Consider the following 25,065-nt stretch of genomic DNA (forward strand, 5'->3'; position numbering starts at 1 on the left):
AGGGCTCCTGGGCCAGTGATTGCCCTGAGTGAAAGCCAGCACCTCGTCCGTGGGGGAGCCGGACTGCTGGGCGGTTGGCAGTGAGCCGTGTCGGGGTGTGCGGGGCACACGGCGCTGAGGCAATTCCATAGGGCGGAGCGACGGGAGTCGTTCTGCTCGCGGGAAGATGAAACTGCAGTAAGTAGAACGCGGTACACCTCAACAGAACAAAGTCGCTCCGCCGACAGGATGCGACTGGGCTCGGGAGGGGTCCATGCTAAGGAGCTAAAGTGAATTGAGATGTTTGCAGTCCTTCTAGCAAGTTGATTCAGAGGATTAAGCAGCAAGATAGCAGCAGTTTCAACACACCAAGTCTCCCCAAAATGCCGATTACCTGACAGCTGCCTGAACAAACTGAGATCGCTCCAGAATCAGACATCTGGCTTTGGATACTGTACTTGTTCTTAATAGAGGCTATCTGTTTTTTATCTTGCTTGCCAAGATTTCTGCTGTTTTGCTTAAGAAACTCTGAAGCCTTCAAGAAAGCCGGTAGCGTAACAAAATAACACAGTGCTGCTACTCAGAGAGAAGAAACGTGGACATTTTTCCTTCTGCTATGCAGTTTGTGTTACCTGCTCTTAACTACGAATTCTTTCAACAAATACCTAATTCTACTGTTCCCAGCAACACTCACTTAATCAAAGCTTTCAATAAATTAGGATAAATTGGATTATTAGACATTTTCTTTATTTGCATTTACAGGTATGTCTCAGGAACAGAGACATCCTCTAACTGCAACGCTTAGTTGCAATGCAACTGTTACCGCCTTTTCTTGTGGTTACTATTATCCATAACTTGTGGTGGGGACTGATTCTCCAAGACCAAGAAAGCACAAAGGAGGAGCAGTACTGGTGACACCAGCTGCCATAACAGCATAAAGCTGTTTTAGGGGCCTAGGAGGGTTTAAGCTTGAAGAGGGGAAGGGTAGGACTTTTTAATGGATGTTTTGAAAAACTGTACAACAGTACTTGCCTTAACAAAACGTACTTCTCACCCACTCCTCCAACATCCTTTTACTAAGGAGGGGGAAATGTCGGCACGATGGGACAGGAACAACCACACACAGCTAGGAAAAGGCAGAGTCAAAAGCAACAGCAAAACCCAGACGATTTAGTCTGACTGCCCACCAGTAACAAGCTGCTTTGGAACTGGAGGTGACAGTTGGGAACTCATACAGAAATGCTCCAAGTTGGCAAGTACAACTCTGAACACCTGCAGATGGGACCTGCAGGATCTCCTCAAAAAAAGGATTTTGTGAAAGGCCAGCTTTAAGAAACAAGAAGTGACGCAGGGCTTAATGCTGCAGCTTTTACCTCTTTTTTTGAAGTAAATCAAAGCAAGGTAACAGCTCTTCTCTTGAAGCACCAGCACAGCAAAAACTAATACAGGAAAGCTTTAATCATACATAGCTGCCCACTGTTACGATAATGCTCCTGATTGCTGCTGGGAGGTAAGATGATGTGAGATTTAATTTCAAACCAAGAAACTGAATGAGTACACAGAGTCTAGACCAACAGCAAAGCTATTAGATTTTCTTTTTTTGTTGTTGTTTTTTCCCTACTGAAATGAATGTCTGGTTTTCTCTGAACTGCAGGATAACTTCAAACTTCATAACCACACCAAGCAGAGATGAAGCAGATTCAGAAAGCACTGCATCGTTGGAGAGCAACAAGTCAGAATGAATTACTAAACTCAAAATGTAGTTAAATATTTTAGACCAGTAGAATGCCTGGATTTTTTTCCTACAGATCCATCAATGATAGTCTTTACCTGCTAACATGAGAAATGCAAAATGCACTGAACTTCCATTCACAACAGGCAAACAACTACTTCAGTAACACCTAATGATAACATCAAAACATGTTTTTCTTTATCACAACAGTGAAAATTCACTATTCAAGTTGAAGGACCACCAAGTACTGAAGCATTAGTTTGGGATTTTAAATAAAAACCCAACACTTAACTCTCATGTAGTTTCTGTTTCTTGTAGATCTCCAATAGACTGCAACTTGCATCTTTGGCTAGATTATCTTAATTCAGGCATTTTTTTTTAAATAAATGGATTTATGGCTGTCACCATACCTTCTGTAGTCAACAAATGACATTTTAAATAAATTACACTGAAATTAAGGATAATGAAAAAAATGTTTTTATGATCTAACCTATAGATAGGTCTGTAGGATCAAACGCCATTATCGAAGCAATCTCTACCAGATTTTCTTGGGACATTCAAATGAAGCAGAACACTTATATCTGCCTCATCATGCAGGAACTACCTTGGCCTTATGACACACAGACCACAACAATCCACTTTGAACTTGACCTAGGTGATATAGATTCTCTGTTCTAAGGTTATGATAGTTCAAGTATATCTTGGTCTGAATTTGCTAGTTTCAGACTGATGTTAAACTTAACTTCATCGGGACAGACTTTGACACTGCTGCCACGTTAATTATTTTGTTCCTTCTCTTGCTTCGTCTGATTTAATATGCACAAATACGCACCTGGGGAGGAATAACCCCATGTATCAGTAAAGGTTGGGGGCTGACCTCCTGGAGAGCAGCTCTGTGGAGAGGGACCTGGGAGTCCTGGTGGACAACAGGATGACCATGAGCCAGCAATGTGCCCTGGTGGCCAAGAAGGCCAATGGCATCCTGGGGTGCATCAAGAAGAGTGTGGCCAGCAGGTAGAGGGAGGTTATCCTCCCCCTCTACTCTGCCCTGGTGAGGTCACATCTGAAGTACTGGGGCCAGTTCTGGGCTCCCCAGTTCAAGAAAGACACGGATCTGCTGGAGACAGTACAACAAAGGGCTACAAAGATGATCAGGGGACTGGAGCATCTTTCTTATGAGGAAAGGCTGAGGGGGTTTGGGTCTCTTTAGGCTGGAGAAAACAAGACTGAAGCTTATGAATACTAAAAGGGAGGGTGCCAGGAGGATGAGACCAGTCTTTTCTCAGTGGTGTCCAGCGATAGGACAAAACGTAACAGTCACAAATTTGAACACAGGAAGTTCCATCTAACTTCTTTACTTTGAGGGTGGCAGAGCACTGGAACAGGCTGCCCAGAGAGGCTGTGGAGTCTCCCCCACTGGAGAGATTCAAAACGGGCCTGGACACCATCCTGTGCAACCTGCTGTGGGTGACCCTGCTCTGGCAGGGGGGGTGGACTAGATGATCTCCAGAGGTCTCTACCAACCCCTATCATTCTGTGATTCTGTGAAAGTCTGCGTGAACTTTGCTAAATGTCCAAGAAATAATCAGTTTTACATTTGAAACAGCTATTAAAAGATGCATTGTACCAGTAAAAGCAGATCTTGCAATAGTGGCACAGTTTGCCTAAACTTCCTCAAACACAAGGCAGGAATGGCCCTTCAGTAACTACCACTAGAGGGCAAGTATTAATCTTATTTCCCTTTCTACACAGATGCTGGAAAACAAGTGCAATCTGAAACACAATTTCTTCAAATACGTTTAGGATAAGGTACAGTACTACATTTTCCTGCCTTCTAGTGTTTAATTTGGATAAGGCAGATGGTTAACTACTCCCTAACAGTAAAGCCAGTAATAGGGCATACATTACATATGTATTTAACACAAACACCTCTACCAAAGCTTTTTCTCCACCCCCACCCCCTTTTTTTTTTTTAAGAAATTATATTCTAAGGGGCAAACTATTAACTCCATATAACATTAAGATTTAATACATCTATAGCAGTCTGAGAAAGAAAACCTAAGTATTCTTGACATGTCAGAATTGTTCTGGTAATTCAAGTATGTTACTGTCACCCTTAACATTCTGTAGGTTAACAGCGTATCTACTACTAATCTAAGTTGGGTTAGTTTAACAAACAAACGAACCAACCAAAACAACTGTAGACTACCTTCTGCACTTTAGCTACAAAAATACTAGAAGCACACCTATTTAGAAATCAGTGTCAAAGAAAGACATTTCTTGCACGTTTTGCTAACTTAACTTTTACCATTGAGTTGTAACTTTACATTTACACATCGTATAAAGTGGAATACTAAAGAAGTGTACTTCCAGAGCACCGTAATAGAATTCACACTTTATAGATATGTTTAGTACATCTGAAGTAACTTTACTGATTCAGGTTTTAACATAACTTGCTTTACTTATCGAGGGATTTTTGTGGTGTTTTTTTTTTTTGTCTCTTTCCCGTTCCCACGCCACTCCAATTTCACTTAAGGCTGTAAATGTGATAAAAAATTTAAAGACTTACTCTTGCCAGATTACAGATCTGGTGAGGCAAGTCCACACAAAGAACATAAGAGGCAGTCTAACAAACTGGAACAAAAATTGATAAAAAAGAAGCTAGATTGATACTGCCATCAGTTTTTTAACTAAAGTGTTCTGTCGATGATTAAGCTATGAACAGAAAGCTGAAACTATAACTGCTAGTGGCCCTGAAAATGCCATTTGTACTTCATACTTTAGGGACAGTACATTTTTCTTGCAGCAAGTTTAAACCCTAGGTTTATAAAACCTTAAAAATTGTACTAAATAACCCTTGACAAGAGAAGCATCTTTTAAGGACAAAGCAAATCGCTAGGTACTCAGAACACGAGTGATCTGTTCTAGACACAAGCTATGGGAATTAAGCTAGTTGTACGTAGTTCTGCAACTAACTCTACAGAGATGGGGGAGGGAACTCCAGTTTTCAGATCTGTTTAAAAGTTTCCAACACCAGTGATTTGGAAATAGGTTTCTAAAACTCACATTCCAGAAGGGAAATAATACACTTGAAACTCACTTGAGTATTTATACACATATGTATTTCTTAGGCTACTAAAGAAGAGTGACAATTTCACTCTCAAAATTCTTGCTGTACTTTCTAGCATGGTGGAATATGAATCTGGGTTTATTACTGACACACCACATAAATGTGATTCTTGCCAACAAACACATAATCAGCATTTTGCACAACTGTCTGTACTTACACTATGACTGGGTAACGACCCTTAAATACACCACTTACAAAAAGGCAACACAGAAGTAGTAATTAGTTTATAAAAAATGCTGCTCCGAGATTTCAGGTGTGCAGAGCTGTAAGTTTACTTCAGAATAAAACACAGACATAGGGGAGAATCAAAACTTTTAGAGTTGTACTTGACCATATATTTGGACAAAGCAGAATTACACTGCATATAACAAACAGTAAAATTTCTTAAAAGTTGTTACAAATATTTTACTTTCTACCTGTACGATCATTAACATAGTTTACTATATCAAGATTTTTTTTCTAAAGGCTTAAAACAAAAACAATCCCTCTAAACTACTTTCCAACAGTAAAATTTAAGTAAAATGCTTACATTCATTTGACAACAAAAAAACATATTAAAAATGTTGTGTGGGTGGTGCAAGAGCTGCTCTTTCAGCTACAACTTTCTTCCAGGGTTATTCCTGTGGAAAAAAAGAAGAGTCTTGTTGTGAATTGTTAATAACCAAACACCAAAACCTTTTTAAGTGATCCACACACACAATTACTTGAATACTGTAACACAAACTGTCTAATCTGCAATTCATTCAACTGTTTACCTTTTCCTCTTTGCGTCTGTCCTTTTCTTCATTATTCTCAATCGTTTCTTCTTCATCTTCCACAATCCCATCCCCTTGATATTTGTCATGTGTCCACTTCGGACTGCTACCTGACTTTTTGAAGTTAAAACGCCCTCTGCCACGCTGGAAAGTACCACGGCCTCTTCCTCTTTTGGCCCAATAATCCACACCGTCGTCTCTGTCATCATGCTACAATAATACCAGACAAGAATAAGGTTAGAACACCTCTCAAATATACCCCTTTAAGTATTGCTACTCTACATCAAATTTATACTATACATAGGAAGAAAAAAACCCCACAGTTCTCTTAAACCACACACAATTAAGAGAACTTTTAAAAAGTTCAGATCATAATCTACAGAATACAATATGCAGTATATCCTTACAATTCATGCTGATATAACTAAAACCACAACAATAAAATTGTTTTATGAGCCCTTATCGGCTATGGGTCTACTCCAATGTTTGTGAGTAACAAGTACATTATCTGTTACTTCAGTCAGAAGAAAGAATTACTCACTAGTTCTGAGGGGAAAAAATATATCAGTAATCACTGATTAAAGGAAGAAGCTCTAGGAATGTGCTAGGATTTTTTTTATTTTTAATTTAATGCACAGATAAGAGTTCTTTATACTTATTAAGGACAGGTAATTGAAGGCAGTTTTCAGAAACTCTGCTTCACGTGTGCAACATAGGGCCAATGAAGTTTTAACTGATTAAACATGACATTAACAAACAACAGTTAAGTTTTTCTGGTTAATAAGCTTGAAGTTTGCTATCTTGCTACCAAACATGTAGCCTTACATAGTTTGGTAGTTACAAAGTTTTCTGACAACCATTTCATGCACTGCATGAACACTACAAACAATTATTAATATGAAAAAGGTTTATATTTAGAAGAGTGAGGTACACTTGCTTCAACATCAACTTTTTACTTGTGATTTGGAAAGAAATCTGAACTATTAAACACATACTACACCTATATAAAGCAGTTTATTAACAATTACATTTTATAAGAATAGTCAAGGGGTGGCTTTTTTACTAAAAAATGTTTTTAGAGGTGAGAAAAAAGTTTAATAGCTATGGTTAGGTTTTCTTATAGCTATCACAGAATTTCTTAATGAATAGAGGATCACATCTCTTTATGTTTATAGGTCAGAAAAGTTCATGTATGTGTGGGGAGATGAAGGAGAACTCCTTGTACAAACATCCAAATTGTGATTGCATTATTTCTTGTATTACCTGTTAAAATATTTGTGAGAAACTGTAATACTATAGGAGATCTAATCTTCACTACCTAACATTTTTCAACAGTGAAACAAAATCCTTAGAAGTTTGCATTGTTAAGAAAATCAACTGGAACAGAGGCTACATATTCAGTATACTACACTACCTACTGGGTGGTTATATCAACAGATCTCCTTTCATAATCCAGGTGGGAAAAAGGCATCAAAACTAAGGTGATTTTCTTATGACTACCCTACTCAACTAAGAACAGAATGGCTGCCAATAACAGTCAGCCTACATAACCCACAAATACTGTCAGCTGTTCCTAATCTTCCACTTTTGCAGACTTCTAGACAAACCTAAGACAAAGCTCAAATGCCATACAGACATAAATCTCAGGAAAACACAGCACAAGTCTTCTTGGTTTAAAATTTGTTTTTAATAATTTTAGTCTGAGTCTGCATTCTTCCCCACTCACTGATGAAAGTTTTGGAGATGAATTCTGTGTCAGGCCTCAATTATTGCCAACCTGCTGCATAAAGATGCAAGAGAAGCGGAACCAGGCACTACGACAACTCTGATATTCTCATGGTTACATAACTGAAATCCCTGTCTCTACATGCATGCTACTTCTACGTTTGTAGAAAATTTGAAAAAACAAAAGCATGCATAAGATATCGAGTTCTCCACACCCACCAAGAAGTATTTCTTGCTTTTTGGGGTATATTCAGGATCCCATTCCTCTTCCTTCGGTCTCTTCTGAAAAGTAGTATTTGAGTTGCTGGGACCAGTATTTGTTCCAGCAAAGACTCCTCTGGCTCTTCCTCTGCCCCTAATTCGAAACTGATTAACCAAAATGACATTTAATCCATTTACATAAAACCACAAAGAAGAGTTCAAGTTCTCTATTACTGAAAATGCTCTTTCTGTGCTTAATTACAGTATCTGCAAGCGTAAAACCATTTTAAAATTCACATATTACCTTAAGTAATATAGTCAAGCATTCACTTTGAAATAATGATTCTATAAAACTTAATTGAAACACATTCAAGCTCTTGGCATAAATTCACCCACAACCACCAAAAAGAAATTTCCTTTGGCTGCTGGTAAACCAGTGTGTTGCAACAAAAGGTCAGAAGAAGCTTCTGAAGCTGTCCACAGACAAAAACAAACAGAAAAACTAGACTGAAAGAGGGAGAGAAATGTCAGGGGGAAAAGAAAGGTCATTTAGGGAGTCGGTCATATCAGTTAGGAGAAAATTATTCTAGAATGCATACAAACAATGCAGTTTTCAAATAAGCATATCCACTTTGTGTTAGTCACCCATTTTTAACTGAGATTCAGAAATGTACTTTAAGCCAAATTTCAAATGAGTGAATTCTTTACTCAGAAAAAATCAACAATACGTACTGTACAGAGCTGCAATGCTTGAAGTGAAAATTGGTGTCTTAAATATTCTTTATAATGAATTAACAGGATTTTAAAATGTTAGGCTAAAAAGTCTCACAGCAACAAGTTCCCTTAATACGTAAACTTTTAGCTTGTAGAAAACATTAAATAAGAGCTTATATCCTCCATTCAAGGGGAGAAGGAAGGTTAGGTTGGGAAGATGGACTGCTAAAAACTGCACTTACTACAGAACATGATTTCCATAAACAGCCTAGTTAAAAACACAGAACTGGGTCTTCTGCATAAAAACACCACTGGAAATTACTTTTTTTTGGTCTATGTTTATGGATCTTACTTACTTTTAACAAATGAAATTATAATTAACTAACTCGAGAGAAGAGTATTATGCACACTTAGTTCCACAAAGCTCCAACGTGTCTAGTGCAGAATTTATGCTGCACTTTGGTTTTGAAACTACTCTGAAATCAAACAGACTGAAAAACAATCCGTAAAAGGCTCCCAAGACCTATCCAATATGCTGTAGGCAAAAAAAAAAAAAAAAAGAGAGAAAGAATTGCTTGGAGAATTACTTGAACAGTGACAGACCATCACCTAAGGAAAACTGTACAAGAGAGGAAATGCTACATGCTTTGTTTCCAATAGCTTTGAAACCTTTACAAAATTAGGGCACAACAAGCAGTATCACAGTGGCGGGGAAAAAAGGATGTAGAGACAAAATGATGACAGGATTGAGGAGGAAAAAAAAAAAAAAAAAGAGAGAGAGATCAGCATTTCCTGGTATTAGGTCCTGTGATCAGATTCCCTTTAAGAAAAATATCTAGAGCTTTCCTCCACTCCGTATTAAGTCGTCCCACCTTCTCCAGGTCACCTTTCAGGCAAAGAAATAAAGAAGGTGAAATCTACTATGGCGTTACATTTATGGGGTTACTTACTGCAAAGAGCATCACAAAAGAGACAGAGTACATTTTCTATAGGAAGAGAAAACTCCTTTTAAACAGAACTGTTACACAGAATTCTTTAGGAGCTGAATACTAATGACAGTGCCATTAAAAGATTCTACTTATCCTTATTTCTGTGCTCCTACTTCAAAACTATTCATGGTGTTTATGTACAAGAAGCCTAGAATTAAATATTATAGTCTATCAGCATGTGTTAGTGAAAAATCATTGCTGATTTGACACGAAATTGACAGCTTAGCTTAAAGTGTCCCCTATCCAGCAAGCTATGTTCTCCCAGTGTATCAAGGCTTCCTGCTTTGGGGAGGATTCACAACCAAAATTTTTTATTTACTCCAAAAGCAAAGCAGTATTTACTGGAATGCAGCCACTATTAACCTGAATTACAAAGACATTCCTACGCTAGCCAGCCTGTATGTTTCAGTATTATCCAAACTGTATCCCTAAAAAGAAGATCTGAGTCAACAGGTTGGCCTATTTAGATTATCCTATTCAGACACACTTTGGTAAACAAGCCTTTATGTGATCGTGTGCATCATTAGGGAACATTAGTTATTACTGCATAGTCAGAAATGGCAGTCACCAGTAGTTAAGTTAGTCTATTAAGTTTTCAATTCACATCTACCTAAATTTCATGTAAGTAGCATCTCTTTCACGACATGTACACTCTGATTCTATAAAGCAGTAAGGCATCCACCAATTATGAGCTTTCTTCAACTGATTCTCTTTGAGAGGAGAGCGGGGTTTAAGCTCTACTTTTAACTCAGTGCCACTAGCTTATACAGCTAGAAATTGTACTGATATTGTCATATTTGATGCCTACATCATCCAAGGGTTTATACATCTATGCCACACAGCTATTTATTATTATAGTTCTATTAAAAAGAAAGAAAGGATGAAATGATGCATTTTTAGTGTCAGAAATTTTGAGCTTTGAGTTTTCTTCTCAGTAGCTACAGTTTTTAGATGGAAGATTCAAACCGTAAGCATTGCACATCCCACATGCATTTCAGACACCCCCATGTAGTAATTCAAAACTTCTTTTACACTACTACAAACAAATCAATGTACATTTATACCAAACAATGCCTTTTAGCATTAGTCTTAATTACAGGCCACATGAAGGAATAATTGTGAAAGTATGAAATTACTCCTACCCATTATGTAAGTCTACTTGATTTTTTGTCCTCACCCAAACAAAGAACTTTTTTTGGGGGGGGGGGGGTTGTTGGTTTGGTTTTGGTTGGGTTTTTTTGGTTTGCTGTGGTTTGGGTTTGTTTTTTCTTTTTTAAAGCGTTCCTTATCTTTTCAAGGCCTCCTTTACCAATTCCTAATCTTTCCTAATGTTTCCACATTTCCCAATTAGTAATTATATTAACAGTAATTATCAGTAATTATATTAACATGCAATCTTTAACTTTAAAATTTTTCTGAAGACTATAGTGTTCAATATGTCACTTTCCAAATCACAATGCTAAAACACATTCCAGAAGTAAATTAGTGAGCTTTCATGCTCACTGTGGCTAGTTCAGGCCAAAGAAACACTGAAAAATAACAAGTATACCATCTCCTCTCCTCAATACAGCTGTTTTAAGGTTCGGGTATATTTTTGATTATGTTCCATTCTCTATTTAACAAGTTGCAGACATCACACACAAAGGAGGGCAAAACCAAACTGAAAATAACACGGAAAAACAGAACCTGCAGGGACCTGAGGTAACAGACCACACGGTTTAATCTTTACAGAAAGTTAAATTTTCAGATCCTGTTAGGGAACAGCACAATTACAAAAGAGCAAGGAATAAACAAGAAATCCTTTTTCCCCACCTTTTCGCTAGGGTCTCTTAATGGCATGCTAACGCATGGTATTTACACACCAATTAACTGCTATTGGGTAGTGCTGGGAATAAAACAACTTTTCAGGTTTGGAACATAACATTAAAGAATTCAAGAATCACTATTATGAAAGAAGTCTTGCTTAACATTAATCACTGCAACACTTCCTCGTTTTATTTGTTATACTATTACTATTGGCAAAGCATTCATAATATGGGGGAAGAATAAGACAGCAACTTACAAAGGTGCCTCTTGGCCTGCTGACTCCTGCAAAACCAGAGTATTCCTTCTGTTCATGGTGGGTTTTGAACTCTTCATCTCTTTCTTTCTTGCAATCCTTTTCTTCTCGAGAACTGGATGAGGAAGAGGATGGGGAAGAAGATGGGGAGGACCTAGCACGGTCTTGATCTCTTTTTTGTTTGCTGAAAAATAAAAATATACACTGTGTGCTATTTCAAAAGTACTAGATAGTCTGTTACATGCTATACTAAAAGGGGTCTCTTTATATTTTATGAAAAACTATCCCCCTTCTGGTTATAAAATCACATACACATTACGTATTTCAGATGTTAAGGTGAAGTATAGTTCCACTTTCCAGCCTCCTCTTACACATTTAAATGCACTAAATGTATATTACTGCTAGTGAGTTGGAAAGCAGCAGTCTGCAAACTGCAAATACAGTTCTTCAAGGTTTTGATGCCATGAAGAGATTCTGTTATTTTTAAGATCTGCCTTTCTTTGGAGGCAGAAAAACAGAAATCAAAGTGAAGAAAACCCCCAAGGCATAGTTTTACAGTAACTTTACATAGTTCAGTTTGCACACTGTTGAGAAGATACAGTGTGGGCTTCCCTACGTAGATGGCTGTATGGAATTAGCCAGTGGAAGGTAACGTGGATACCAAAGTCAGAAAGTAAATGGGAAACAGGAAGCGTAAGTATAAATTCATTGTATATCCAGTACAAAGCAGGGAAAAAAAATTCCTACAGCAAGACTTTTAGTAATCCCACAGTGGTACTAATTTGACCCGATTTACAAGATTTTAATATACTATTCAAAGGAAGGTCATACCTGAAGTAATTCTTACCACTGCTACACAGTATCCACTGAGACATGCTAACTTTTTTTTTTCTTAAAAACAGCCCACTGGCTTTAGACAAAAATTAAAACTCCCCTTCTCACCCATGTTAAAACCTAAATATCAGTAAGATTCTCATACTCTGGGTGTTATGAGTTGAAAAAGTGCGGAATCAAGCATAACGAACCAAAGTTCTTACACAAACTGTTTATAGAAATGTACTGCATTGAAGTCCAACCTCCTGATGTAGCCTGGATAATAGGACAGATTAATTTGTCATTTTTTTTTTCAGTGTTAGCTTGCTATTCCAAAGTTTTTGTCCTCATCCACCATAAGCCGTGTAAAAGACAGATAATACATATTTGCTGTAAAACAAATAATTTTAATTGTTTAAATTTAAATGTTCCGTTATACATTGAAAATTGAAAGCAATTAAGCTTACAATTACAAAGACTAATTAGAAGGTAAAAACCTATATAGGGACTTGAAATATTTACCTGTCATCTTTGTAAGATTTGTAATCCTTGTAATCTTTTGGAGTTTTCTCCTGCTTTCTTGACCCACTGGATTCCCTGGAACCCTTTGAGTCTCCTCGCTCTTTACTTCGCTCTTTTCTACGTCGGTCAATGTCATGCCGAAGATCAGCAGAATCGCACCTTAATTTTTTATCTCCCTGTAAACAAATATATATTTTGGAACAAAATTTTGAAATAAAAAATCCAGAAAAGAAATCTGAATGAGAAGGCAAGATGTGCATCAATTTTCAAAAAAAACGAGACAGAATTCACCTATTTTTCAACAAACTCTTCAGCACACAAATTGACTTTCAGTGAATGCCCTTTACACGCAATGGCTAGATCTAAAAAAAGTAACAGCTAAGAACTTCAGTTTCAAACAAGCATTCCCATCAAGCCAATGGGATATCTATATTTTGATGCAGACAGACCACAATCCATTGTCTGGAAGGATGTTCTTTCTTCTGGTGAATTGCTTTTAACTGAGCACAAGTGCCTTTATAATTCAACCATACTACTCACTGACCACCTCAGTACCTTCCCCTCACCCCCACCTTCCATTCTTTGTCCTTGGGCAGCTTAGTACCACAAAACTGGTCAAGAAATGTCCAAGAAGAAAGGAAGGGTGGGAGAAGACTTGACCTTAGATGCCATGTTATCAATATAGCAAAATCATGCTACATAAATTGGCTTCTTGGTAACATGGGTTTTTTTCAGGAAACCCCCCCCCCCACTGTTCTAAATGCAAGTACACCAGATACAATGAATATAAATTGTTGTTGTACTTTTATAAACAAATTTGAAGTTCAGATTTAAAGAGAAACACAATAAATTAAGTTTAGAAATATAGATAGACATTTACTTAGAACCTACTTTTTGACTTTCTTCTTTAAAGACTCTCTCTTCACCTGATAAACGGGTATGCTTCCTCAGGGTACTTGGAGAGATGTCAATCCTCCTAAACGCAAAATAAAAGCAGTGTCTTGCCATATGTGTATGTGACTGTTAATGGCCTTAGACATTTCTTTTCAACGGAAAACTGAGAAAGGCATTTTTGCAGTGGAACAAACTTTTTGCATATAAAACCCCACCATCTTGACACAAAAGCAGACTGAAAATTAGAAACCTTGGTTCTGTTCTGTGTGAAGTATGCTAAAAACACAAATACAGAAAACAGGTAGTTTGATTTTTCACATTTTGAACAGCTTTGAAGATACAAAAAACATTTAATGAGCTATTTCAAAAGATCAGTATACGTAGCCAGTTGGAAATCCACCCCCCCAAGAAATCATCAACACTATGATAGATACTATAAAGCCAAAAATACTTAACAGTTAAGAAAACTTACAAAGTTGGATACTGAATATGGAGATAATATATCCTCACATGCAACACAAATGTAGTATACTGCATCATAAAATTATAGCACATGATCAGAAACAACATCTGCATGCCTACCTTCTTACCTTTCAGCCTCTCAGACTTGAAAAAAACTGCTGTAAATTAACACACACAAAAACTAAAGTAGTATGAGATGGAACATTTCACTCTGAAGAATAAAGATGCATGTACAGGGCTGCTTTTCATCTTCAAGACATATGCCCTTCAATATTTGAGCACTGCATGTGAGAAAAGTAAACATATCCCAAATGAGATACAAAGGTAGAGAAGACATCTGCTACAAAGCCACAGATGAAGCCGGACTTGGCTCAGATGAGTTCTCTTTTACCGGACAGGGTTTTGGTAGGGTTTTTTGGTGTTTTGTATTTACACAGAAATTGACAGATTACTCCATACAGATCAGAAAAAACATTTTGGGTTCTCAAAAGAAATATTAGCAGACATTATTTGAAACACAAAGCATGTACATATGCAGTTAACATATACCTATGTATTTCTGGGCTCTTTTGCCGGGTGCAGTGTTCTTCAGTAGCTTTTTGATATGCAGTGAACCTCTCATTTAGGGTCATTCCAGCTGACTTGAAGTATTGCTCTGTTGGTTACAATAGAAAAAACACTGTTTCATTAGTTTAATTCAACTGACAGGTATTTTACTCCTGACAGAAAGGCAAGTAGCAGGCAAAAAACACAGTATTTTCAATAAATCTATCAGGACAAGCAAATGTGGTGTTTTCCCTACTTTTACACATTCTGTAACCCAAACAAAGTAACAGTGCACAGCATCACGCAAGTCTACTTATAGCTATGCCATGACTGTATTACATCTAATTCAAGCATCATTTACTGATTGGACTTGCTCATTTTCAATTACGTTCTCCTCTAATGAAAGAGAAAGGAGCAATTTCTTAACAGTTATTTTATACTTTGCCCGTAAGAGAAAGTGAAGTTACTTTGAGTCATGAATACTCACAATAAGCACATTTCACTATTCATCTCATCTTTAATTTAAAATAAGAGTTAATTCAGTGAAAACACTTAAGTAATGTACGCTTCAATAACTACATGAATGACCTAACAAGTCATTTCTTAAAGGAATACAATTTCTTGATTTGAAGTTGTGATGATAAACAATCCAAGACAATTAACAAACCTATATATAAATAAATTCATTTAAGCATCTGGCATCTTGGCAAACTTGACAACTTCTCTGACAAAGTTTCTCTTTCCTTCAGAGACAGTTAAATTAGCAACAGCAAAACTCAGTTTTTAAACCAGCTCAACAAATGTGTTTAAATGTAATATAGAAATACATAAAGTCATGAGCTATGAAATGTTACATATGAAGCAAGCTATCTGCTTAACAGGTCAACATACATCTGTATCAACTTACCGCCCGGCATCCAGTATTTGTCTCATAACCAACCATTAAAACTTGAAACGGCCACTACAAGGGTAGTGCCTCAATCATAATTCCATCAAACACAGGAATTTGAGCTAGCAACTCTGTTTTTATGCCATTTTTGCCAGGAAGACAGAAGGTTCAACTTTGCCTGTTTGGCATCTGTATCTTTCAACAGCTATTTTACTTTTGTAACATGGATTTTGCCATTTCAAAACACATTCCAGGACCTAGTTACAATGAAAAAGAAAACATCACTGGGCATTTTCAGCTCTACATTAATAAAGAGCTGTTCAGACTGGTCGCATCACACCAATAATGAACATAACTTCAATTTGTCAAAAGTTACTAAAATCTGATCACAGACCACAGTAAATTTGAAACTTAAAGAGAGGTTCTGCTTTCATAAACAACCATAACTGTACATATTCTAATAACGTGACCAGATAGGCTGCTAAACTGTTACATTTACCAGGTACTTGTTTAACATACAAAAGTTTACAGAAAAACAGTCTATTCTGTGATCAACATGTGAGAGTTTCAGGAATATTATTTCACCTACAGCCTACATATGTACCATATAAGCAAAAACTTACAGAAGCTCTCATTGGATAGAGCCTTAAATCTCTTTACATATCAATAAAATAGATATTTTCACAACAAAGATCATTATACTCTAAACAGTTGTCCCAATAAGATTTTTTTTTAATCTAATACATTATCATAATCTATTATTGTTGGCTATTACTTTCTTCTTTATGAGTAATTCAAAATGCAGGAAATCATTTGGCCTTAGTAATCTGAATTCTGCCAACAAAATAAAGACTTTTAAGGGAACCCTAGCACATACTTCTAGCACGCAAATCTTTGCAATTTTAGAAGCTAAAGCTTTACAAAGAACAACACTTACAGACAGATAGACTGAAATTGGTCACCTAATTAAGCATTTCCACATTCCCTCTTTGTATGATGATACAGCAACATTATTTTCACTAGCAAATTCCTCCATATTATCTCAGTAAATTAAGCACAAGAAGACCACAAGAGCCCAGTGAAATAAAGTAAATGCTATGGGGAAAAAAAGCATTTAAAGAACTTGCCAGATAGCCTGACGGGATTTTAAGCAATAATCTATTTTTCCAATCAGAAAACTTTGACAGGACCTGTGACCTAAATGAAATACATCCATTTTGATGGTTTGTGTTTGTGTTTTGGTGGTTTTTTATTTTAGGGGTTATTTTGCCTGTTGGTTGGTTGGTTTTTGGGGTGTTTATAGTAAGCAACAGCCACTACTATTAAATCAGAAACTAATTAGTGTATCATTAATCTAATGGAGGGTTATTTAGCTGCTGCCAAGTTCCTGTAAGTGAAACTCCTGGCTCCAGCACTACAATACTGTCAAACAGGAATAAAATTAAATACCACAGTGTATTTAGTATCATTTAGAACACAATTTTTCTTAAATCTTATTATTCTGAGGAAAAAAACCAAAACCTCTTCTAATAAGAACCTGGAAATGAGCTCTGGGGCACTGCAGAAGGAATGCAATTGTATTTACAGTGCAAAGGAGACCTGTCAACCCACACTGCACAACTTACTATAAAATTGTATGTTAGAGCCATTAAAATAAAACTAAATAAGAAAAGATTGAGCAATGCAGTATGTTTAAACTACATTGAAAAATTAAAGCTTTATATGCTACTTAGGCTCAAAAATTTATCCAGAAACACAGTATAACTGCTATTATGCTCCACAATGCTTGGGTTTTTTTTTGATTCTAGCTTTTGTGACTATTATTTTTCTAATTATTTTTATGTGTATCTCAAAAGGAAGAAAGTCTGACTAAATCAACATTAAAAGGGCTGAAATATTCCTGTACTAGAGAAGCAAACAGGCTTAAATGAAGTTGTCAGATGTGTATTCGGTACGATAAACTGAATACATACCTTTGACATGATGAACCAAGGACACAATGTGCTGAATAAATGACTCTGACGTGCTTTTGCTGGCCTGTGGCAACTTAATGTGGTCAAAGATGGATCGGAACTCTTGCTCCTTCTTGACGGAATGGACAAGTGTGCTAGCAAGCAGCCTGTCTTTAGTCAAGGAAGCAGGTCTAAAATGCATCAACAACAAAAAAAGACACACAAAAAGAAACCACCAGTTTAAATAAAGATGAATGACACTGCAGGAAGTTGGAGAACCACACTGTAAAAGTGGCATAATTTACCTATTGGAATCATCAAGAGGTACTGGTGCCATTTTGAGTTTAACTTCAGGACGATGGGAGTCACTGGCTATCATTTTGATCCTAAGTGGGCTCTCCTCTCTGAAGGTGGACTTTTCTCTCGCATCCAGATTCTTGTGTAGAGGGGGACTGTAATCAAAGAGTTCTTTGAGCTTTTCAGACTTTACCTGCTCAGGTGACTGAGTTTCTTTCTTCATCATTAGTCTCTCAGAACTCTTGTCTTCTTCCTTGTGCTTATCTTTTGTTGCACTAGGCCTTTCCACTACATAGCCAGTCTCTTTAAGCTTATAACTTTTCTCATCTCTAAATCCATCGCTCTCTCTATTGCCCTTGATTGATATTTTAGATTTGTATTTGGTTCCTTCCTCCTCAGCATTCCGGTGAGATGCAGTAGGAAAATTTTTACCCTGATCTGCCAGGACAGACTTTCTGAACTGTCTGTAATCCTCTGTCTCCTCTGTGTCCTCCCCTTCAGAGTCATTAAATTTTTCTTTCCCAGTCTCTTTATCAACGAAAAAATCTAAAGTTTCCTGTTCCTCCCATTCCCTTTCTCCCTCTGTCCTCCCTTTTTCTGATCCTCTCTCCTTCTGGGCCTCCTTCTCCCTGGTATTACCCCTATCAAGCAGGTATACTCTAGACTCTTCATCTGTGTACCTGTGGATAGCAAAGAAGAGACTGGTAACTCTGGATTGCATTCATTCCAGTTCACTTGCATTCCTCTTTTGTGTCAATTCCACACCATGAAGAAAATACATTCCTCTGAGCAATTCAACTTTAGCATGCAACACTTCGTACACCATTAACACTGTGCCCACTGTCATTTATGTACTACTGAAGTCATCTGAAGAATATAATGCCTTTCTGTAGAATACCTAGAAATTCTCTACTTGAGTTTATAAAAAAGCTAGTGGTTTGTTTGTTCGTTCTTTCTTAATTGGTATCCAGTTTCACATTCTCTTACACCCGTCATTTTTTCCATCAAATCCAAATGAAATTTGATAATTCAAACTACAATTTATTTTTTTTTTTTTTTTACTTCTTTAAGTGAAAAAATTAGAGGAGCACCATCAAAAAAAAAAAAAGTCAATGGTTTTCAAGATCCTGCACATTTCTAAGGGAATTCCAAAATCTGACACAGTCTTAATGCATTCACTATATTGTGTACAAGCAGGTAACCTTTAGAAGGCAGCTCTCCTAAACACAGAAACACACTCACCAATTAATTATTTCAGCCACTGCCTTATCTATACACTATTTTCACATAGGTCCTAACACGTTCATCAACTCTAACACATCTCACCCGGGGGAAGTCATATTTTTAATCTTTTAAGTAGTGTATTTTTTACATGATAAATCACTGACTGGACAAATTAATTTAAAAGTCAAACCTATATAGCATAGTCACAGCTTTGCTCTGTAACTCATTTGGTAAGAAATCCACTGAAGTACAAGTCACATTAGAAAGCAACAGTCTAACGTCAGTAAGATTTTTGCAACTTTTAAAAATTACTACTATATCAAACATTTGAAGAGCAAATTTAAGAATTTGATGTTAATTGGAAAATACACATTGAACTTTAAATATGCTGTCCTTCACATCAATAGAATTATGTTCCAAGAATACCAAGACCTACCCTCTTTTATATGTAATGCAAGTGAAGGCATCAGAGTTGTCATATTGCACCACACAATTAGCAATGGACGCTGTTTATGTCAACAAAAGTATAATTGTACAACATCTGCATTTTTAGACTTCCAGAAGATTTGCATTTCAAAATAAATCAAATCTTAAAATTTCAAAATACTTTAACAGAATCCACTATCAAACAAGTGAGTCTGATGCACTATTCCAATTATGTTTTTTCTTAACAGTAAATGGAGTATAAGAAAATACACTGTACTGGAAAAGCACAAACCAATTTTCCTCAAGGATACACGTCCCTATCTCTACTAGCCAATGGCAAAAAACCTGAAGCATCTTAGGAGGAAAAGGCATGTATTTCAAGCTCAGTTCCAACCTGACTAAAATTAGTAATGTTTACTCCGTAGTATTCCATATTGCATTTTTCAAAGCATAGCGATGATCTTGTCAAAACTCTATAGCAGACAGCATTTTAAAAGGCAACATTACGCTTCTAATTTAATTCTTACCTTTTCATAAACTTTCCACCTTTTGCAGTTTCCTGTTCGCCACCCTCAGGATAAAATGACCGCACTCTAGCCTCCTCACGGGGAGTGCTCTGTGATGGGATTGTCTTTGCAGGGCTTCTCCTTGAAGGGATGTGATGCAATGGGCTATTCTGAGAAGGACTATAACGGCTAGAACCATTTCCAAGAGAACCAGAGCCAGACCTCTCAGGACTATGCTGAATGGAATGGGAATGTTGAGGTGTGTCCTTTGCTGAATGGGCTGTACTAAGCAAAGGGGCATCAGAGCAAGATGAACTCTGACTAGGTGGGGTGGCAATAGAAGGACTATGGGGTGACCTTGGACTGTTATCATACGCTGAAAGGCCAGGCCAAATGTCGCCAGAAGCTGCTGATGATTTGTTAAAATCGTCAAGAGACTCTGATGGGTCATGTTCAAATGTATCTTTCTGTTCATCTTGTGATTTATTTTTCAAAGGGCTATCTTGCAAAGGAGCCCCTTCAGTTTTCTTTGCCTGCTTTTCCAGAGACGCACGTCTTTTGGAAGAGACAGGTGATTTGCTGTATGGGGATGAAGAACGAGATGAAGAGGACCTTGGGGACCTGGAAGATCTGTAAGATCGACGAGATCTGCTCCGGGACCTCTGGGAAGACACAGACCTTCGTTTTGGACTTCTGGAACGTGAACGGCCACGCCTAGGGCTTCGGGAGTGTCTTCGGTTCCAGACAGGCCTATAACCTCCACGATGGTATCTACCACCTCCTCCTTGATAATACCCTCTACCTCTTCCTCTGTAACCATAGGGACGTCTCATTCCTCTATTATTCCTGTAATCTCTGCGATAATCTCTAGAATAAACACGATCCCTGCTGCGAGATCGTGAATATGTCCTTGACCGAGACCTAGAACTAAAATTAAAAAGCAAACATTAACATTTGACAATTGGAGAATTAAAGAAAAAAAAAAAAAAGTGCCTTGACACTAAAAGCTAGATTTCTCAAATGCAGGCAGAACAGCAAAGGACTGACAGTCTTAAAAAATTAACTTCTACAATCTATCTTTATTTATTATTTCTGTCTCAAAGGATTATAATAAACATGTCTATACTCCTAAGGGCTGTGGAACTTAGACTTCAGCATCACATGATTAAGACATTACCACCCTCAGTGGCCTGCCCTGCCATTTTATTAGAGATTATCACCACTCTAGAGCATGCCATTCAGCTCCTCAGCCAACACGGTTCACAGCCTGAAACATGAAGTTACATGACCCCCCAGTTTAATGTGTCAGCCTGCGGACAGCAGCTGATGAGGCAGTAAACATTCAATTCAACCACTTGTTTTATGGGAGATGGTAATGTCCCCTAGTAAGGAAGACGAGGAAAAGGCTGGAGGCAACTGAGAAGACAAGATACAGCAAAGCTTATCTGCTGAAGCCTTAAGTTACTCCAGATCTGAAAAGCTGCATGAGAAATACAGAACAAATCACAAGAAAGAGACTGGACAATGAAAACATCATGTGAAGGGGAAGTGGAGAATCAAACAAGCCACAAATCATCAAGAACCATTAGCATTCTGAAATTATCTTGAGATACGAGACAAGAGAAAAACAGCCAAGTATTAAACAACCAAAGTAACAGAAATTACATTCAAAGTAGAATTTACCTACTGCCTAAAATGAAATAAGATCCGAGGCTCACTTTTGCCACAGCATCACACAAGTGAAAAATAATTTCCAGACAAAAGTTAATACATTACACCAACTTTTCACGCAGTTAAGACATCCATTTACCTGTATCTCTTTTTTCTAGAATGTGATCTGGATCTTGACCTAGAGCTGGACTGAGATCTGGACTTTGATCTTGAAGAGTGCGATCTAGAGTTAGATCGACCCATTTTTCCCAGTAGATATACTCCTTCCCAAAAGGAAAAGCAATGAGGGGAGGGGGGAAAAAAAAAGAAGCGACTATTTAGAATCCATGTAAATCATATAAATGAACAATATTTTTATATGCTAAAATGAGAATATTAGAAAGAGGTATAGCATTTCCTAAACAAAAGAACTTTGAAGACAATATGAGTACATTTATTAGTAAATTAAAACCTCAACCACATTTTAAAGAATTTAACATAGCTACAGTGCACGCAATTTGTCTGAGAAGATAAAAGTATAACAGCAAAAGGTTTTCCAGATTTAATGGCAAACTGATCCTGTAGACCGAGAGAGGAAGCAACAGAAAAAACTTTTCTGCAAATTAAGGCAAGAGATATATGAGTCTGGATAATTACATGTTTTAATATATTTTAAAACAAAGTTCTTGCTATTTGTGTGTTTTATCATTTCCTTGCATTTCCAATGCAGCAATCCTTCTCTGGAAGGTCTTTATAGTCACCTACAATGTACCTTTTACATAAGCAAAGAAAAAGCCCCGAAGTATTCTGTCCAGCAGTTGTTGGTTTGAGCCAGGGGTATTATTTCTTTTAAACACATGTACTAAAGCTAATCACTCTGATCCGATTTTCCACTGGTCAATATGCCCACCCTGCATCTTTTTAGGTTAACGTAGCTTTTTAAACGACATGTAAAATGCATGGCCAACAAAGATTTTAACAACTAGTTAAATAATATGGCTTGCAACAGAATTCAACGTTTTTCAGCTGAAATTAAGCTATGAAAACTACAATTGATTATAAAGCAATGAATCCTAAAAGAAACTCGTATATAAGTATCATTTTTCTTATGTACAGTCATAATAAATATATAGAATTCATTAGTGCTAACCATAAAAAAAATACACACCTTTTCCTTTTCTTTTCAGATCAGTGGCTAAAAATCCCCAATTTAATTAATAAAAACTCTGACCCATTACCATTTTCTTTTGAAATTGCTCAGCTTTAAAAAAAAAAAAAAAGTCACATTAGACAAGCTGAATATAAACTGTGGGTAAGTAACTACACATTTTTAGGCCTTTGTATGCTCAGTATACCTCATCATCATTGTTTAATATTAATTAAAACAAAAATAGAAAAAACAAACATTCACCTTTTGTATTGCAAACAAGCATGAAAGCCTAAAATTACTGTACTGAAAATAAAAGCTCAACACAACAAGCACTTTATGTCACAAGGTACTTTATATAATCTTTCTTGTTACCTGGGTGATATTTCAATTATGTAAAGACAAATAAACAGCAATAGAGCTTAATTTAAAGTTAAAAAAAAAGTCAGAAATTTTAGATACATATAAGCAAACCCAAAAGAATACAGCAGACCAATTTTTCCATTATCAGCTAGTCCCTCCTGCCCCATATGAGTTTCCCCACCACAGCAGCACAAGAATCTTCATGGCCCCAAACAGACGTAACCTCATCCGAAACTAACACAGCAAAAAAATAATTTTAACCTAAACTAGCTTTCCATTTAATGAAGAAAAAATTATTTACCTTGAAAAATAATGTTGAATGCTGTCTTTTATTAGCTCCTTCCATTAAAAAGCAAATTTACATAACCTATACTCAGAAGATGATTTCTAATTCATTGTGTTCAATTAAACTCACAGAAAATGGCTTAGAAACGCTTATGCTTGTCTACTCATAGGCAACATAAATTTAGAGTTTTTAAACTGTTGCAAGACATGAAGCATACCAATTTTCCAAAAGTGACAGGAAAAAAGACTGGTGTTTTTGCTATTAAATACTTTTCAGACCCAGCTTCAGATGCACAATAACTTTATAATACAACCCAATCTCAGCTTTAAAGGAAATCTGTATTCAACAATAGCATTTATACATTTGTGTTCTACACACAAGTATACACTGCACAACAGCTGACCTTTACAAGACAGACACTAATTTCAGAAAGTTTTCTTTATTTTAATTTCTTATTGCAAGCATGATTTCAGGAAAACAAAATCAATTTTCATTTTAAATGGTTGGGTTCAATCAGAACATTTAAAAATAGAATTAAGTTAATCTTACCTCAAACTGTCAGTTGGTGCCAACGAAGTACTTATTTCAAAACTCTCTATTTGTGCTTTCAGCAATACCAATCCCTACAGAAGAGAAGAAAAAGACTGTCAAAGACATGAACTTTTACTAAAGGCCAGGTAATACCTTTTGTTTAAATGGGTTCAAACATTACTCTGTTTATCATGAAGAGATAACACATAAAAAATGGCAAATTTACTCTTGCATTCAGTGAAGCTGGATGTTAAGACTGGAGCAGCTCAAGAGCTAGCCACTGACAAGGGGCAAATCCAGCTCCCCTTCCATACATGAGCATTCCTCCTTCAGCTTTGCTTACAGGGCTGTATAGCGCGCTATCATCACCTTCACAACAGCCCTGACACCCTTCAGGTCCTTCAGTGGCTCTTCATACCCAAAAATCACTTTCATACAGCTAGGTTATCAAACTGGCTTAATGAGGGGACGAAAAAATGCCAGAGCTGGATTATGGTGGAAAAGAAGAACATGCATCCAAGAGGAGGAGGCAAAAAGGACAGTGGCAAACTGCTAGACCAGTTTCAACTCTAACATACGGCTTTGCACTTAACTGGAGCCATCTTTTTTGAAAAAAAAATTGGGATGAGGACTTAGGACAACAGTGAAAGTTTTCTTTAGGTTTCTCTGCAACATTTACACAAGCATTACTCTGTTAGACCTTCTTGTTTAAAATGCATACATGTACAAGTTTATCTAAATAACCACATAATCTTTAAGAATAAGCAGACATACAGAAACAAAGCATAATTGTAATAATGAAATCAGTCTCAGAAATACAAACTTTTCACTGGCCTCAACTTTTAATTACCTCAAAGCCTTAAGACACTATACATTTCTAGTCTGTCTCAACATTAAGCACTCAACACTCAAGCAACTCAGAATTTTGTCTAATTCAATACAGATGGGACAGATCTCCCAGAAATTCTGCATCTCAACAATTTATTCATTAATGCCAAAGCCATAAGATATCCTTTGCGCCTAAATGACCCTTTCACACTTGTTCACAAATTTTTTTCAATGTTTTCTTCATCTAAAAGAAGAAATGTAGCACTTGTGTTCATAAACACTGCTTTCAAAAGTCCACTTACCATTCACTAGTAGTGACCAAGATATTTCCAATTTCTACAAAACATATGCTTTAATAAGATTAAGTTTTTACTTCTCATCATCAGCAACCATGAGTCTCTGAAGGAGCACAGTAGTGTATCGGACCATTTCAGATCTTGTCTAG

At 36.8% G+C, this 25,065-nt stretch overlaps 2 protein-coding genes across 6 annotated transcripts in view; both read right to left on the minus strand.

Annotated features, from left to right (window-relative positions):
- Positions 1–2,232, minus strand: part of MTFR2 (mitochondrial fission regulator 2) — a 12,041-nt gene extending 9,809 nt beyond the window's left edge. The window contains exons 1-2 of the mRNA XM_009882329.1: positions 2,202–2,232; positions 24–172 (exon numbers count right to left, since the gene is read on the minus strand). Coding sequence (XP_009880631.1) covers positions 24–172; positions 2,202–2,232 — 180 coding nt within the window. The remainder of the gene's footprint in view (positions 1–23; positions 173–2,201) is intronic.
- A 2,775-nt stretch (positions 2,233–5,007) lies between these two features.
- On the minus strand, positions 5,008–25,065 carry BCLAF1 (BCL2-associated transcription factor 1). Of its 5 annotated transcripts, none has more exons than XM_009882285.1 (13): positions 24,923–25,065; positions 23,811–23,884; positions 21,626–21,749; positions 19,837–20,742; positions 17,668–17,814; positions 17,384–17,553; positions 14,525–14,630; positions 13,511–13,595; positions 12,620–12,795; positions 11,288–11,468; positions 7,541–7,687; positions 5,597–5,806; positions 5,154–5,461 (listed from the first exon to the last, which is right to left on the minus strand). In XM_009882285.1, the coding sequence occupies exons 3-13, from the start codon at positions 21,727–21,729 to the stop codon at positions 5,456–5,458; spliced, it is 2,238 nt and encodes a 745-aa protein (XP_009880587.1). In that variant the 5' UTR covers positions 21,730–21,749; positions 23,811–23,884; positions 24,923–25,065; the 3' UTR covers positions 5,154–5,455. The 5 variants fall into 5 exon arrangements, with proteins under 5 accessions (XP_009880588.1, XP_009880585.1, XP_009880587.1 ...); XM_009882282.1 differs by having other exon boundaries at positions 17,668–18,339; XM_009882286.1 differs by lacking the exon at positions 7,541–7,687 and having other exon boundaries at positions 5,008–5,461.

Source organism: Charadrius vociferus, unplaced genomic scaffold (assembly GCF_000708025.1).
Source record: "Charadrius vociferus isolate BGI_N301 unplaced genomic scaffold, ASM70802v2 scaffold13, whole genome shotgun sequence".
NCBI classification, from domain to species: Eukaryota; Metazoa; Chordata; class Aves; order Charadriiformes; family Charadriidae; genus Charadrius; species Charadrius vociferus.

What these genes read in the sequence shown, in the direction of transcription:
- BCLAF1 (XM_009882282.1), bottom strand. Translation starts at nt 21,729, where the DNA reads ATGGGTCGATCTAACTCTAGATCGCACTCTTCAAGATCAAAGTCCAGA. An exon ending in GGTGGAAAGTTTATGAAAAG is followed by an intron (nt 18,340 to 19,836) that starts GTAAGAATTAAA and finishes TGCTATCCACAG; the next exon opens with GTACACAGATGAAGAGTCTA. An exon ending in GCAGGCCAAGAGGCACCTTT is followed by an intron (nt 7,688 to 11,287) that starts GTAAGTTGCTGT and finishes TTGGTTAATCAG; the next exon opens with TTTCGAATTAGGGGCAGAGG.